Here is an 18373-nt window from a genome sequence, read left to right on the forward strand (position 1 = left end):
TCGTGCTCTAGCATGCTGGGATAGATTTACAAAGTTGCTTCCCTATTAATTCATGCCTCTGCAACCTTGAAACTTCACTATTATAACACTTCTTATCGTGAGCAGTGGCCCTGTAGACTGTTCTGAGAAAGCAACTCGAGGCAAACATGATGGTCTGCCGGGAATATAATTTTGCTTTACTTTCATTACACCTGAATATAGACTGGCTTCTAATCAAATTCCATTCACAATCCCAAGATCTTAGTATTGACCTATAAAACTCTTATACAGCTTGAGCCTTAGAAACCACCTTAGTTATGAGTCCTAAAAGACCTGCTCCCTTTCCTGCAGACCGTTTTTCCACCTGGCCTGGGAAGGCAAAGTCCTGACTGACTCCAGCTACAAAAATTGAGGCTGCTGAACAGATTCTTGGGCTGGCATGTTTTGCTGGAAGGGGTGTTAATGTTGGTTTTTTCTATCTTTATTTCAGATCTTCTTAGGATTTATGTGGAAGTTGTACTGTTTGGTTGTGTATTTTTTTAAAAAAAAATCTTGTTTATGTCTACCTTTGTGATGCTATAGTTATGTATTTGTTCATGTTGTAAGCCACCTTGAGCATGGTTTGAACTGTGGAAGGCGCCATACAAATAAAATTATGTATGTAATTTATAAGCTTATATGTTGTAAGCTTATATTTGCATAGAAGAAGAAGAAGAGTTTGGACTTGATATCCCGCCTTTCACTCCCCTTAAGGAGTCTCAAAGCAGCTAACAATCTCCTTTCCCTTCCTCCCCCACAACAAACACTCTGTGAGGTGAGTGGGGCTGAGAGACTTCAGAGAAGTGTGACTGGCCCAAGGTCACCCAGCAGCTGCATGTGGAAAAGCAGGGAAGCGAACCTAGTTTGCCAGATTACAAGTCCACTGCTCTTAACCACTACACCACGCTGGCATAGTTAGCCCATAGCATCTGGTAGACTTTTCTTCCTCTCTTTTACTAGAGGAGCATTAGCTCTTTGCAAACATTTCATTTTTGCGCACAGAGGTGACAATTGGGATCACAACTGCTATCACTACTCTAACCTCCATGTGTTCCAGATGCCATCCATACAAAGTCTAAACATGTATCTCATGACATGCACAGGTTCTGTGCACATGAGCCATGTGTTCCATTCTTACAGGGGTACAAATCACATGACCAGAGCCCATGCACATAGGCATGTATGTCTACAGGCCCTTGTTGGAACAGGTCCTCGGGCACATGGAGATCCCTGGTGGGGCCAGACATGCAGTCCCAATTGTGTGTGCACACACCTGCGTGGAATGAAGCATAGGTTCAAAGTGCTGGTTTTGGTGACTGCAGAATTCCCTTCACACCATACATTTAATGCACTCTGATCCTACTTTAAACAGTTGCGGCTTCCCCCAAAGAATTCTGGGGGCTGTAGTTTGTTAAGGGTGCTGAGAGTTGTTAGGAGACCCCTGATTCCCCATCCAGAATTACAGTTCCCAGCGTGATTTAACAATCAATCCCTCTTCGCAAGGAACTATGGGAATTGTAACTGGGAGGGGAATAAGGCGTCACCAAACAACTCTCAGCACCCTTAACAAGCTAGAGCTCCCAGGATACTTTGAAGCTGTGCCTGTTGAAATGGGTATCAAAACACACTAATTAATGAAAGTCATGATGGCTGCCTTACCCCTGTTATCAGAATACCAGTTGCAGGACTAGATAAGCCTTTACATTATGTTAGGACTTCTGGTATCGTTCTGGAACTGTGCTGTTAATTCTTCCTGTTGTTTTCTCTCTTGCTGGCTGCATTATATTAATGTCAATCAGAATGGGGATTGTCCCTCTGAATGGGTGACTTGTGGGTGATTCATTCAATTTGCAGGTGCCTGACTCATAGCTTCAATCAGCCACAAACTTGTTTGTATGCTAGTAATAGAAGGTGATTATCAGCTGGGGTGTGTTCATGTGTTTAGCAAGCCAATAAGTAATAAACAAAGTGATCAGTAGTAAAAGCTGTGCAAATTCTTATTCTTTCTGAAATTTGGTGAATCTGATGTACACTCTGTCATTGTGATATTAAGTTTCTGCAGCCAACTTCTGAAGGTTATTGGATTTGTATTTACTTACTTACAATAACGCAAGCTTCGTGTGTTTGCAAATGCATTTCATTTCCATTGCTAATACTTTCTTTATAGAGGTTTCCATTTGTTGTTGTCACTGTTGCCGAGCGTCACATTTCCAGATCTAATGCCTTCGTTTGAAATAAATTCTCTCTTATTTCCAAACAGGGCTGGTTCAGTCCTGGCCAAGTATTTGTGCTAGATGAGTATTGCGCACGTAACGGAGTCAGAGGCTGTCACAGGCATCTCTGCTACCTCAGCGACTTGCTTGAGAGAGCAGAAAATGGAGCGATGATTGACCCTACCTTGCTTCACTACAGCTTTGCCTTTTGCGCATCGCATGTCCATGGCAACAGGTAAGTGGAGGACATGCTTGTCTCCATCAGGGAGGGGCAAGTCTCCAGTACAGATTTATTTGGCTACTATTGCATAATGGCTCCTTCCCTGTGGCTGTGTTCTTATTGTATGATACACAACATATTGGGCAGCACAATTGACTTGCTTGTTGTTAGCGAAAGGAAGGCAGCAAAGAATCAAGTGCAGACAGACCCAAACAGTTGACTTGCTTTTTGTTCACTTAAGAAAATAGCTTGATGCAATTTGGAGGAGGGGGGAAGTAGGGTAGTGTGATGTCATTGGGTATGATGAATTTGCCCTGTTTCATTTTCATCTGAATGAGAATAGACAGCTAAATACTAACAAATAAAAGTTCTGTATTCTGCTATAAAGTACTTATTAAGACTCAACTTGTGTAACTGAGATGCAAAACCGATGTGTTAAGAATATTTTGAAATGTAGGTTCAGATTTTCTTTTTTTAATGTAGCATTGGCCACTTTGCAACTTAACGATGACTTCTGATGACTTGATTGTAAATAATCATTATATCTTATTTTATTTGGGAAGCATGTTTCAAGTCAACATTTTTTTAAAAGTCTGGAATGGGGAACATTTGTGGCCTTCCAGCTGTTGCTGGACTACAGCTCCCATCATCCCCAAATATTGGCTGAGGATGATGGGAGTTGGAGTCCAACAAATATATGCTGGGCTGCCGGTTCCCCAACTCTCTTTTAACCCATATATCAGAATGCTGCAAGATATACTTAAGTTTATTTACAAAAAAGTATACATTTGGATCTTCATGCAGTCTCTGTATTGGATGGGAGAGAGCAAAGATGAAATAACTGAGATTCCTTCCTCCAGGTATTTTTAACATCATGAAAGGAGAAAGAGAAGTGGGGAAGGAGCGGTAATAAATAGCCTTCTGCCTTTTTTCCAGGTCCTTTGTAAAACTTAAGCAAGGCTTTCCATTGGCCGGTGCTAACTACTTTCTGCCTTGTTGGCTCCACTAACATGCAGTACAGAACTCAGAATATCCCTCAATATAATGGTGAATTATCCACACATGAGAGTCTACCAGGGCTTTACCAATCTATAAGGTCTGCAGTTACCTTCCCTTGCCAGACTGTCAGTTGAGCCTGCTACAGTGAACCAGACAGAACATCTATGGAAAGTTAAAAATAAAACACAAAAACACTTTTGCCACTTGGCAGCCACAATAGCTGCACAGCCATTTCAAGCTCACTCCAGCCTTTTAGGATTAAACAGTAGATTTTACGCCTGAAAGTGTTGCTGAGATAAGTTTCCTTTCTCTATAGACAGCGACAGTATTGTTGCACTGATGGTTTTGTTTTTGGAAGTTGCATTCTATACAGTGAGATATCACACTCTGCTCTGCATATGCTACCGAATAGCAGAGTGTTATAAAATAATGAAGTGTTTTTGTAAGCTCTCTGGTAAACATCATCACGAATTATTATACACATTGCCGGTATTTCACATTATAAGGCTGCCACTAAAGTCACAGTTCATTTGATCCATCTTGTCAGGCTAACAGAGTTTGCGTCTCCATATTTTCTTTTTGGTTATGGCTTTCATTTGCTTCTTTTGTTCGCTGTTGGCATTTATTATTAGTATACTGTTGTTGTTTCTATTATTTGCTTTTAGCTTGTTTTCTTTCATTTCTTCTGTTACACTTTCTTTTGTTACTTTTCCTTTTTTTTCCGTTTCTGCTGTCCTTACCTTTTCACTTAAAACCATCCCTGTCATGTCCCAAAGTCAAAAAATGGAAGAGATACTTGGTGCCATACTGCCAGTGGCAAATAATCCCCCAGCCGTCGAAGTAGAGCCAAAAAAGGATTCCAAAAAGGAGTCCAAAAAGAAGAAAGATTCCAAACCCCAGCCACCTCCAGAGCCCAAAAGGTAAGAAATGGCAGTTTTACAAGGTTGCACTGCAGAGTTTTGTATCGGCCACTGAGCACACTGTGCTCCATTCATTTAGGTATCACTTCCCATGAAACATCTCAAAGCAGTTAACAATAAACACACATCAATTTAAAAAAAGCATCTGCAATAAAAACACCCACATAAAAACAACTTCAAATCCAGTGCAGATGCAGACTGGGATGGAAATCTCCACTTAAAAGTCTTCTTGAAAAAGGAAGGTCTTCGGTAGGTGCTGAAAAGGTACAGTGGTGCCTCGCAAGACGAAATTAATCCGTTCCGCGAGTCTCTTCGTCTTGCGGTTTTTTCGTCTTGCGAAGCACGGCTATTAGCGGCTTAGTGGCTTTAAGAAAAAGGAAACAAACTCGCAAGAACTCGCAAGACGTTTCGTCTTGTGAAGCAAGCCCATAGGGAAATTCGTCTTGCGGAACGACTCAAAAAACAGAAAACCCTTTCGTCTAGCGAGTTTTTCGTCTTGCGAGGCATTCGTCTTGCGGGGCACCACTGTAATAGAGATGACGCCTATGTAACAGGAGGCAGTTCTAAAGGGCAGGTACTGTGACACTAAAGGCCCAATTCCTACAGAATGGGCCTCCTGATGAAGACGCCCTTTTCTGTAGGTCACAGTGATTGGTTGGGTTTTTAAGGGGTGAGATGATCTTTTATTCTGGTATGCTGGTCCCAAGCTCTATTGGTACACCAGTACCAATCTAACCCAGGGGCTAATTTACAGCATGAGAAACATGGTGGATAAGGAAGATACAGGCTGTAGCATATAAACTTGAGTGGGCCATGCAGAGGTCTTGAGAAGGAGCTAGTTCAAAGTCCAGTTCAAGGACATTCCTAGATTTGAAGTCAGAAACAGAGCTTTCCCATGAGTATGAGGTTCTCAGCTCTTCACCTTTTTGTTGTTTGTAAGGACCAAGAAGACGGGGGGGAGGGGGAGATGGGTAATATGGTTCAGAATAGGCAAGCTCAAGTGTTCCAAAGTGTCTGAGGAAATTTTCAGGCGTTCGTACATTTCCACAAGACTTGGGGCAGTGGGTTACCTATGCTAAGTTATACAGGAGGTGGATTTTTAATTTTTAGAGCTTTTGGAGTATTGATTACTTACACACTTAAGGTTCAGTCTGAGCTGTGTGGATTATGGTTGACAGAGGCATGACTGGAAATCTGTATAATCAGCTGATAAAAGCAACTTTTGCATCTGTTGATGAAACCTGTAGCTACAATAAGTGTGTGTGTGTGTGTGTGTAATCGTGTGCAAAGCCATTGTGTTAACTGTTGTACCATCTGTGGATCTTGAAGTGATTTTTGAAATGCTAGTTGAGTCTATTAGCACTGCAAGTTAAAGGATCACTCAGACAAATTCTAAAGTAGGCAAATACATCACAATGGCTTCTTCCTTCTTCCTTTGTTCCGTCCTGAGACTTCACTCAATTAGGATAGTATAAACAAAACTCCACAAAGCTCTCAAACATGCATTTTATTGAAGTTCACAAGGCACATGTGGAGATATTTACTGACATTCCAGTAGGTTTTCCTTTGGCTTTGAATGAATGTGGTTAGGAAGTTCTCTATGGAGTTCTGTAAGAACAAGTGAGTTTACCCCTCTTCCTTGGCTTGCAAGAACTAAACTGAACCAGGTTGCAAAGGAGAGAGGGAGGTTTTTCCCACTCTGGGTAGAGCCAATAGAAACTAGAAAATTACTGTGCCTTCATTTCCCAGCCTGCCTTGAGGTCTGGAAAGGGGAAAGGCACTACCTTTTCTTAAAGGAGCAGCATTATTATTCCTTCTACTTAGTACTAATACTATAGAGAGGTTTGCTATCACTAAATAACTGAACCCTGTGGGGCCAGAACATCCTTTCTAGCAAAGGACAAAACAGGGTAGTGATAGTACAGCATGGCTATTCTTGGGGTATCTGGTTTACAGATTGGCACTTGATTTTCACTTGTAGTTTTGGACAGAGAGAAATCGCAAACCTTTCATGTCTTACCATGCAATCCTATGCATGTCTACTCAGAAGTAAGCCACATTGAGTTCAGTATGGCTTACTAATCCCAGGTAAGAGTGTGTAAAACTGTGGCCTTAATTACTATTTTATAGATGTTTCTCTCCATCCTGCTCTCTCTGTTTTTCAATGTTTAAAGCATCTTTTCTCTGGCTAAGAGCAGATGTGTTTAACATGCCTCTTGTTAGACTTGTGAGTAAATCCATTTGCTTAATGAAGGCAATTTTTGAAAGAAATCAAGGGGAGAAAGCTCACACCACCAACAACTGGCAGTTTAGCTTTCTGAGAAATGAGGTTGGCTGTCAGTCAGAATATGCCACTCTAGTAATGAAGGTCGAAGAGAGAGAATTCTGTGTGGCTATCAATCTCCCATGTAAGCGATAGACAGTGATGGAGCTGAGGTGGGTTGTCTGTTTGTATTGTGTTTGTGTAAGGTCAGACAGTGAGACAACAGTAGCTTGCAGTCAGCGAGAAAGTGCAGAGAGAATGTGATTCAGATGGTGCAGGACAGCCTGAAGGTCAGGACTGACAGAATGACAGGCCATCAGAGGAAAGAAACTAACTAGATGCTATCCAGGGTCCTGCTTCATGAATACAGTTCTGGGGTAGCTGATCAGTGTCAGTGCAGGACAGGAATAAAATGGCTGCTGTTAGAAATACACCTCTAGCTCAGCTGTGACCCCTGCGCCATATCATGTGAAATGTCTACAAAGCAAAAAGAGAGTTTTGCACTGTATATTTTCAGACTTTGCTGGGAAGATTTTGTCAGTTGACTGCTTAGATGTTTTATTAGGAAGAACTACTTTCCAGGCAATGATAGAATTTACTTTCTTTCTGTTTCTTAGAAAATCAAAAAACATTTTTTAGTTTATAATATAACTTTATAATATTATTTTTCTTCTCCCTGAGATGTATAATGGAATTTCTTTCTTTGGGACATAGATAGATAGAGTGCGTATTCAGCTTCCACGATCTTATTCTCATAATGCTAAACCATGGTTCAGCATTATGTGTGAATTCAGCAAGTTTATTTATGTGTGAAATGGATTGGTTCTATATTTCCGTTGCTTTTAATCTAGGGACGTAAAATTCCTAAAATAGAAGAAGTGGGCAGGGATAGCCAAGGGGCGTGCAATTAAAGACTTGAAGCACAAGCCACCCAGCACAAGCCACCTGCCACCTCCTCCTGCACACAGCTCAGGAATTGGATGCCACCCACCCACCCCTTGCCCTACAGGTAGCTCTTCTGTAAGTGGAATGCTACACTTATGGGGACAATTGTGTACATCGAACCCTATGCAGAAGGGGCCAACTGGATTGGGCCCTGTTTATGTTGGACACAATCCATGCAGATCCCTTTCAAGTACTGTATATCTCAGTGGAAGTGAATTGAGACCATGCTTCACTCTCTCACTGAAATGAATGGTTACAGAGAAGAAACATGGCAATAATTGTACAATTGTTAATATTTGTCTGTAGTTCATTTGCACTGTTTGGATAGTTTAAAGTATATATATGTGTTGCCATTTTATTTTAGCATGTAAAGTTAGCCCCCTCCCCCAAGAGCTTTTTGGGCAGAATATCTGTTCCCCTATAGTTTTGCTTTTTCAACATGTAATAAGACTCTGAGAGCCTTGGAGAGCCTTGTGGAGCATAAATACTGTGGCAATGAGGACCCCTCCCTCCTCCCGCCTCTGCTACAATTTTGCCTCCCTGTCCAGATGTCAGCAAGGCAAATGCAGCCATGTTCACTGTACCTAATTTGGTTTCCCTTCCACAGTTTAAGCTTTGCTTTTCTGTCCTAGACCAAACCTTTACTATGCGTAAGTAAGTAAGTAAGTAAATGAGTGCCCTGACAAAGACTCTTTACTCAAAAGGCACTAGGACTAATTCACTACATTCCCCCTCGTCTCTCCATCCAGTGAGCAAAAGCATTGGGGGCGCTTTCCTTTCTGACCACTAGGAGGGAGGTTCTTTGAAGAAAGTTTCAGCTGAGAGACTGTATTGACTGCTCCCCGCTTAAAACGGGGGGGCGCCCTTTGCGTGGACGCGTGCAGCCCCTAGATCTGGAGCGGCTCCAACAGCATAGGATTGGCTTTGCCTTCCCTCAGGTGGGATACCTGGAGGTCTCCGCCTACCTCAGTCAGTTGTCCAATCCCACCTGGGGGAAGCGTTGCCAAGGAGACCAGGCCAGGTAGGGGAGGGATTACCTGCCCACATAATAGAGGGAAGAAAGTTTCAGCTGAGAGACTGTATTAGGAGGCACCTTCCATGTTCTACAGTGCCCAGAATTCTTTGAGGAGGTTGAAACATGCTTCAAATGTGCTTTAAATTTATAGTGCATTTGTAACCAGAGAGTCTTCACTCAGAACATGTGAGGTTTAATAAACCACACATTTCCAACACCTCTTCCATTTTTCTTGTATTGGTCACACTCTCCTTTATCCAGTCATCTAAGAAAAAAAAAGTACCAGTCTTTACCATGTCCAAAGACAGGGAACCAGTAAGATGGCGCAGTATGAACAAACGTTTCAAATATCCCACCTGCAACTCACTTTCTTGATTTGGCGCAGCATATCTTTGGCCCCTTATCATTTTACATATATAAATTAAAATAGGAAATACTTCTTTGTGCACAAACCTTTTAAAAAAATAAACACATTTTTTTGTCCTGCCTTTCTTCCAAGAAGCTCAAGGCGATACCTATCCTTGTTATTCACACAAAAACCCTGTGGTGTGTGAGAGACTGATTGGCTCAAGGTCATCCGGGAAGATTCTTGGCTGAGCAAGGATTTGAATCTGGGTCTCTCATGGGAACGTAGGGTCCAGCTAGCTCAGTGTCGTCTACACTGGCTGACACTGGCTCTCTGGGAATTCAGAAAGAATTATTTCCCCAGTCCTATCAGGAGACACAAGGGACTGAACCTTGGACCTTCTGTTTTTAAAGTATGTGTTCTACCCCTGGACTATGGCCCTTCTCCAGTCTTAGTCCATCATTCTGACTTGTGCTTTTCAAGCAGTACTGCTTATACCACCTGATATACTGTGAAGCACCACTGGTTAAAAGTCCTGTCCTATACTATTACACCAATATCTCCCAGTTACCTACAGGACCTGAGGCAGTGTGCCTCTGAGAACAATAGTAGAAAGTGCTCTTGTGCTGGTGGCCTTCTCATGGACTTCTGGTTGGCTAATATGGGGGGGGGGGAGATGCTGGACCAGATAGGCCTTTGGTCTGATCCAATAGAGCTCTACTTATATTCTTACTTGGTTATTCACTACAGGAAATAGGGCTCTGGAGCAGATTTCATATAATCGTACACTGGAAGTTATCACTAAGGTCTTCTAGTCCAGGTATAGGCAAACTCGGCCCTCCAGATGTTTTGAGACTACAATTCCCATCATCCCTGACCACTGGTCCTGTTAGCTAGGGATGATGGGAGTTGTAGTCCCAAAACATCTGGAGGGCTGAGTTTGCCTATGCCTGTTCTAGTCCAATGCCTTGCAATACAGAAATTTTTCACCCAGCGTGGGGCTCGAACCCTCGACCCTGAGATTAAGAGTCTCATGCGCAACTATTCAGGCATTTGGCGTGATCCAGCAAGGCTCTTCATATGTTAACTTCACCTTTGAATATAAGAGAGTTTCTATGAGAGGTACTAATGAACATGCTGCTTACCCAAGTAGTGGGTGTCAGCCTTGAGCAATGCAAGAGAAATTGGATCTATAGCTCTGTCTATGTTAGCCACAAAAATACAGCAATGGCCAACTATGCACATTAGCCCCTTCATACCGTCTCAATCAAGGTTTTCCCATGTGACGTGGTGGCATGGTTGCAGCAGAACAGGCAAGAACCAGTAGATGAAACCAGGTGTGGTCATGCATGTTGGGAGCAGCACTCAATTTGCCCTTTGCCGGTAACAGCTGCATTTCTGATGTGACGTGGTTATGTAATAACACAATACGCCTGGGCTTACAGCCAGGCAGCCATCTGGACATGCTCTTTGCATCATAATAGTCACAGGTATTGTAAGTCCTCTGCACCGCAAAACACTTTCAAGGGGCCATGGTGTAGAAAAAGGAAAGAAAGGAGGGCTTTGAGCTTTTAAATTTCACCAGTTCGGATCAGGTATTTATCAGGCTGTACGTGCCTACTAATGGGCATTTTCCCCCAAGAACGGGAGAGGTTATCATGAAAGGTGTAAAAGACACTCTGTTCATTTCAAAGCCACACTGGAACAGGCAAATGTCAAAGGGATTAACCCCAAAGAGCTATAATGTGTGTTTATAATTGCACACAAATGCATGCTATTGCCTCATATAGTACTCCTTGGTTTAAAAGAAATGATTTTGATATATTTGCTTGAGCAGCATAACTAGCCCCCGAGGCACCGTGTACAATTAGAAAAGGGCATGGTGGGGGAGGTGGGGTTTCCAGAAAGAAATCGTGGCCTTAGGACCTCTGGTCCTAATTATAATTTATAATTAACCCTGCGATTTGCACAAAGAAGCAGTCGGGGGGGGGGGATATTGTCTTTGCCACGAGACCATTTATTTTTAAACTTGACAACTCACTTCAAAAAGATTTCTTTTGGGGCTGATTAATAATTCGTCAATGAGTAATATTAGGAGTAGACAGGGACATTTTAGCTTCTCGTGTAATGTGTTTACAATATTTTAAAATGCACACTATGAACAGCTAATTTAGGGTTTTAATATCTCATCATAAAGGCACCTTTTCCTGGCACTATCCCAACCTCCTTTTTCTCTCCACCCCCCCCCCCAACACCCATCTGTACTATTATGCCCTATTAATTTCTCTAGCAGAATCCAAACAGTATCAAAATTGGGGGGGGGGAATCTGCTACCGTTCAAGTCTGAGATATTTCCAATTCTGTAGGTTGACCTAAATTCATATAGAGGTGCCTGCACTGTAACATGTCTGCAATTCTTTGTGTGACTACATAGAGATTTACAGACACCACAAGTCTGACGTTTCTGTGCACTGTTTCTGTCCTCCCTCATGTTTTGTATTCCTGATCTGGATCCAGGCATGACATAACTACATTTAAATGTGACGTTATGTACACGTTTTTTTTTAATCATTGGACATAAAATGGTAAAATACAAATTGCACAAGCTGCAGGAACCTGTGATTACGCTTGTAAACATCAAATATTGAAATGTCTCGGAAGTGGCACCTAAACACACACACATCTACAGCAGCAATGTGGATTTCTTCTCCCACCAATAATGCCTTTTGATTACCGGTATATTCTGTTGCCTTCGACTGCTTGCTTTGCAACAAGAGAATGTTCCGAATGCAGCAGAGAAAAGGAAATCCTAAGAGCAAGAATGCCCCCAAACATTAATTTGAAGGCAGGAGGAAGCACACATATATAAACTGAGATAATATGATCGTTAATGACAATGGTTCCATTTCCCTTCAAGTATATAAAAATAAGTGCAGGGCTCTTAATTTATGTTTATATAATCATAGTGCCGTCTACAGATTCGTACTTAATTAATGAAATCATGGTGCTTCAGCTTCTGGGGAGATGAGCAACAAGAATTAACATAACTCATAAATTTCCAAAAGATGTGCAGCTGGGTAGTAGTATTTGGAATTTGACAAAAAACATTGGAAGTATTATTATTTGTGACATGGCTAAAGATGGGGGATTGTGAGGAGAGTAAAGATGACAGAACTGGTGCTAACCACTGTGACAAGAACTTGAAAAGCAGCCGACATGACATCTTTCCTATCATGCTGCTGAAAATGTCAACTTTGTGAAGGACAGTGAGAAAATGGTTTGCCGAATGTTTGAAAGGTAGATTCAAGAGATGCTCGTCATGTCAGATGTAATATAGTCCACAGCTGTTTGAGAAAGGAAGTCCTTGCAGTTGTGATGGCTCTTAGTTGGCAGGCCCTTCCAGACATCCAGGCGGCTCCAAAAATGGCTACAGTTGACCTGTAGATTGTCTGAAGTTTCTTGCTACATGATACACAGAAGCCAGCTGTGATATTTTATCATTATTAATTCCGTCTAGTGTTGTGAATACATTTTTTTAAATAATAATAATAATAAATACACTGTTTCTGCTCACAGGTACAGTGAAATATACACAGAAAAAAATACTTTGTAAGGACAGCTATGCAGACATATTATTTTTCACAAGTAGTTTTCACATGAGGTAATGAGTGACAGCGCAGTGAACACACACACACACACCCCACCTTATACCAGACTGGGCAAGTGGGGTTGGACTGAGTTGAAGCATCCCATTTTTCCAGCTGAGCTGCCAAGCATAATTCCTTGGATGCACCCATCCAGGAAGTCCCCTGGTGGTACCCTAACCCAGCAGAAAGCCCCTAAACACCACCAGTGGTAGTAGGTGGTGGGTTATGCAGAGCCAACCTGCATTCTGCTAGATCCTGACCCACTCTCACAGTTATCGCTGGCCCACACTGAACTTGATCCAGACCCGGTTACTTCAACAGCATGGAGCTGCTGCAGTGATTCTACCCACTTGTTCTGTCCCGTCCCCCTCATTGGCCAGTGACCTGTGGCAGCTTTCTGATGCTGCTACAATTTAGTTGCAACTCTAGCTTCTAGTAGCTCCCACATAAAAAAAAATGGGTTGGGAGGCACTGGAAACTATAATCCCCATGCGTTCAAACAGCAGTGGATGTACCTGAAAATGCTCAGTAGTATCCAGGCCTTAAGGGTGAGGCCAGCAAGGCATCAGCACTCCCCACTGCCAGCACCTTCCTTCTCAGGGGTCTCTCAGTGGAGAGCTCCTTCAGGTACTCCAATATTCTCTTTATTATTGGTAAAATAAAGGTTTTTCTCAGGCAGCTTAGGAGACCCAAGCTAATTCACAAATAGATATAGTTACAGGTAGGTAGCCGTGTTGGTCTGCCGTAGTCAAAACAAAATAAAAAAATTCCTACATACATACAACATACCTACACTCAATCCCACAGATAATATGTATGTAGGTATGTTGTATGAAATGTATGTTTGTATGTTTGTATGTGTATTAATGTTGAATTATTTTAACAATAAAAAATTATATGTGGGGAAAAAAATCCTTCAAGCTCATACCAATGACAAACTTAGCTGGTCTCTAAGGTGCTACTGGAAGGATTTTTTTTTATTTTGTTTCACAAATAGATACAGATATAGGTACATATTTAGTATTCTGGTTAAATTAGTCTGTGTTTTCTTTTCTTTTTTCCAACTATTCTCTCTCAATTAATAAAAAGGGGTATTGCATTTGAACTTTAAGAAAGGAGAGAGAAAATGTTGGTGAAATTGTCGTGAGTGGGGCATAGGGCAGTTGTGTGTTTACCTTTCAAGATTGCTTTAGTGTTTTGTGAACGTACGGTACTCTCTTCCATTCAGCAAGCCATCTCTCAAGTGGTTTGCATTCTTAAGCCCCCCCCCCTTGTTGTCCATCATTCCTGAAAATACTATAATATTCTTGGCAATGTATGGGTCTGTTTATTTTTAAAGTATTTACTTTTCAATGACTCAGTGCAGAAAGATTATTTTATATATATATATTTAGGTTAAAGGAATTATTTTTCATGGGGGGGGGGGGGAATGGCAAGCTCACTTATCTCAGGTACTTGGGAGCCAGCCTCCCAGTTTCCCATGCTTCCGTCAAAGCTCATGGGAGGACATTATGGCCTTCCATTGCCAATAGAATACTGCTCCCATAGGGCTTTTTCAGATCAGAAAGCACAGGCAGCCATGACAAGGGAGTGCTGGGGAAATGTTCAGTGGAAAGAAAAATATACCCAACACCCTCAGTCACCAATAAAGTGTGCTCAACTCTGCAGAAAAAAATGGAGGCTACTTTTGTGGGGGAAGAAAGCTTTAAAGAAATTGGGCGGCAGGTTTCAGCGCAGTGCTAGTTTTATTGCTCTAGTAAACTTCCTTGAGCCTACAAAAGGAGTGGCTCAGTAGTGTTTTGTGGAGTGCAGCAAAATAAGCAGCAGTCTGGTGCTCTGACCCCAAACACAATTGGAAGTACTTTCTCCTGCAATGTGTTCAGAATCAGAGTGTCAGCCATTGCCATCTGTAGTCTGTGGTTACCATTTTGTCTTCTTTGGAAGAAGCCGCTCTCTCCGTAGTAAGCATGTAGGGTTCACCATAAGTTCTAAATTGATGTCTTTAAAACGAAAGGAGTACAGGAAAAGAACAAGTTTTTGAGCCACATTTTGTTTTCTTCTGCATTTAGACTCATGTCAAGACATTTTCAGTAACACACTTCATAGGTTATTGCTGCAATCAGGGAAAAATCACACATTTCGTTTAATAATAGTTTGACAACATGAGATGGGCAACTACACATGATGGGCTTATCACCTCCTATCTTGGATTTTTCCCTTATTGGGCAAGTGCCTGACAAGAGGCAATGATCTGTAATAACTTGATCATGCAATAACTAGTGGTAACAGTTTCACACGTTCAGGTTATCAAGTGATAGCTACAATTATCACATCAACAACATAACTTGTGTACTTGCCTGGCATTTGTCTTTCAAACCTTTTAATTTATCTCAGTAAACAAATATTTCCTATATCTTAGGCTGCCGTCCCTAATTAGTTTGAGAATTACTTTTAGTTAAACGGACCTTCTCTAAAATAAGCAGTTGATTTGAAAATTAGCAGTGCCCTTCATTTTGAGCAGTTAAGGTTCTGTGCTTGCATATTTCTTTGAAATTACAATGAGGCCTTCCATTTGGCCTTTTGAGCAGTGTCTCCAAGCACTGTGAGTTGAAACTCTAAGCCATGGGTAGGCAAACTAAGGTTCGGGGGCCGGATTCGGCCCAATCGCCTTCTAAATCCATCCCACAGATGGCCCAGGAATCAGCATGTTTTTACATGAGTAGAATGTGTCGTTTTATTTAAAATGCATCTCTGGGTTATTTGTGGGGCATAGGAATTCGTTCATTCCCCCCCCCCCCAAAAAAAAATTTAGTCCGGTCCCCCACAAGGTCTGAGGGACAGTGGACCAGCCCCCTGCTGAAAAAGTTTGCTGACCCCTGCTCTATGCTGTCACTTTTGTCTTATTGTAGGAATGCTCACTTAAGGTAAAACAAAAACATACCATGCAATCTGAAACATGCCTACTCAGAAGTAAGCCCCATTGAGCTCAATGGGGCTTACTTCCAGGTAAGTGATTTTAAGACTGCAACTTTAGTGGTAACATTTTCTAGAATAAGGAATTTTAAAATATTCTAAGTGTTTCAGTAGTTAAATGTTTCAAACTAAACAGCCTGCTAAATTTTCATACAACTATATATTCAAGCAAAAATGAGGCCAAAACAATATACTTTTGTACTGCTTTATGTCTTCTCCTAGTGACGTTTCCAGTTGAGGCCTAAATCAATATTTTTATTCACCCAAGCTTGGTGTATAAAATGTATACTGAATTCAAACAGTAATACCATAGAATAATCTAAATACATGGGCTAGGAACCTATCAAACATGTAAATCTCTCTTTTCCTCAATAGGACATATGTATACAGGATTAGTGATAGGCAACCCAATTTTATGAGTGTTTATTTTTGAGTGTTTAAAATTCACTTCATCACTTTAAATAAAAAAGACAAAAATACATTTCCAAAGTATATAATGCCTTTGTTTTAAATGGGTGAGTTTTAACCATATTTAACATCAAGTGCTAATATTTATTATATTTTGAGGTTTCTGCATCTTTAGGTCAATGAAATATTGACTGTACAGATTGTATTTTTTTATATATAAAAAAAGTTAGGAGCATTCTGATTCATTAAAAGGAAAAATAAAGCTTACCAATTAACCCCTGACAGGAGGTTCATTAGAAGCTTTGTAATCCCTTGCCAAGTCTTTTGTATAGCCAAACTAGTCTAATACGAAGGGTTTACAAAGCTTTAATCCAAACACTGGAGGAGGCCTTTAAGTAAGAACATTTGTTCAGTTTTAAGACTTCTTCCATTACTCTTCCTAACAGAGAGAGAGACTTACAGTTACAAACTGAGTGCTACCACACAAGTCCACACACTAGGAAATTGCCAGCAGTAGGAAATAGTGTTGCTAATTGTCTGGTTTGTTGACTTATTTTCTGGAATGGATTAGAGTAGTTCATTACCTTTTGCATGGATTATTCAATGGAACAGCATATGACCGTGCCTGCCAATTTGGGTATACTGTACAGAGAATTTGCACAATTCCCCCGATCCACAGTCTTGGCTTTTGCCTTTGGTTTTTGTCGACCACATCCATGTAACAGAGGGATCATAGGATGGGGGACTGTTTTCAACCTGAGGGACACATCCCATTGTGGGCAACCTTTCAGGGGCTACATGCCAATGGTATGTGGGAGGGGCAAAAGTGAGTGGGTGGAGCAGCAAATGTAAATTTTACCATTGTGTGGTAGGCTAGGGTCTACACACAGAGAGACACACTCCTCACTCTCCTTCCAGGCAAAACAAAAGGCAATATTGTGGGTTCAAGGATACATCCCAACCAGGTGGAAGCACTCAAGGTCAGTGCACAGCAGGACCAGTACAAGCTCTAGCTTGGGGAGAGATGTGGCTTGGAGAAAGTTCCTAGGACCAGGCAGAGAGAACAGGAGGCCTGCATTTTGAAGTTCCCCACCCCGGCATAACAGTTAAAGCAGAGCACTTCGATTTTGTCATGAAATTCTACTCAATATTGATCCAGGGTAGATTCCAATGTATTGTTAGCAGAGTAACATCTTAAATGTGTTGAAGGATTCCCCAAAAAATAGACCAGAGGCAATTGTATTTCATCCAGCAAAGCTTTATTACTACTGAAGGCAAATGAGCATAATGGTCACAAATCCAATACATTCAGGATTGGCACTGTCCATAAGAAACTCAGTTGCAGCAGACTTAACTTAAACTTACAATAACATAATAAATCTAAACCTTAACACTAAGCATACTATGTACAGGTTCAGGTAGGTAGCCGTGTTGGTCTGACGCAGTCGAAATATATAAAAAAACTAAAAAAATTGTCCAGTAGCACCTTAGAGACCTACTAAGTTTGTTCTTGGTATAAGCTTTCACACAAAAGCTTATACCAAGAAGAAGAGGAGTTCGTGCCTGCACACGAAAGCTTATACCAAGAAGAAGAGGAGTTTGGATTTGATATCCCACCTTTCACTCCCCTTCAGGAGTCTCAAAGCGGCTAACAATCTCCTTCCCTTCCTCCCCCACAACAAACACTCTGTGAGGTGAGTGGGGCTGAGAGACTTCAGAGAAGTGTGACTGGCCCAAGGTCACCCAGCAGCTCCATGTGGAGGAGCGGGGAAGCAAACCCGGTTCCCCAGATTACGTGACTACCGCTCTCAACCACTACACCACACTGGCTCTCACCAAACTTAGCTGGTCTCTAAGGTGCTACTGAACTCTCTCTCTCTCTCTCTCTCTCTCTCTATATATATATATATATATATATATCATACTACTGTATGTACAGAATGCCACACCAGAAGAAAAAGCGATAGAAAGAGAAAGTGAAACCCAGGCTCCTTCTAGCCCTACTTTTATAGTCAGCATGACCATGACTGAAAGAGATAACAGAACCAGTTTAAACCAACTGTACTCAGCTTCTCTGAGGGAATAACCCAAACATCAGGACCTTCTGCTTATCTCTTTCATACAAAGAAGCTTCCAGAACCCTCTTGAATTAAGTAGAATAGGAAAGATCTCTACACACCAGATCAATACTTTCTGCACTAAGAAATGCAAACTGACAGATTTAAGTCAACTTGTGCTTAACTGCTTTGCACATGGGTGGGAGTTTCACAGCAACGCATTACTTGCTGAGGTAAAATAATTAATTTGGTACTACTAGGCGTTGTTCAAAGAACTGCATTCTGCACGTAGGAAGAACTCTGCTTATTTCGATTGCTTTCAAAAGAAGCACAGACACTTCCACAGGAG

General features: G+C 41.5%; 1 protein-coding gene across 24 annotated transcripts in view; it reads left to right on the forward strand.

The window, feature by feature from the left end:
- The window catches only part of CADPS (calcium dependent secretion activator), a 337672-nt gene that overhangs the window by 203208 nt on the left and 116091 nt on the right, over window positions 1-18373 (forward strand). For 13 of the 24 annotated variants that reach the window (XM_077925075.1, XM_077925081.1, XM_077925082.1 and 10 more), the window contains exon 13: window positions 2279-2466. In XM_077925075.1, the coding sequence (XP_077781201.1) occupies window positions 2279-2466 (188 nt within the window). Of the gene's footprint in view, window positions 1-2278; window positions 2467-4226; window positions 4371-18373 lie in introns of all 24 variants that reach the window. The other 11 variants (XM_077925069.1, XM_077925070.1, XM_077925077.1 and 8 more) reach the window with 1 other exon arrangement.

This window comes from Podarcis muralis, chromosome 2 (genome assembly GCF_964188315.1).
Source record: "Podarcis muralis chromosome 2, rPodMur119.hap1.1, whole genome shotgun sequence".
Taxonomy (NCBI): Eukaryota; Metazoa; Chordata; class Lepidosauria; order Squamata; family Lacertidae; genus Podarcis; species Podarcis muralis.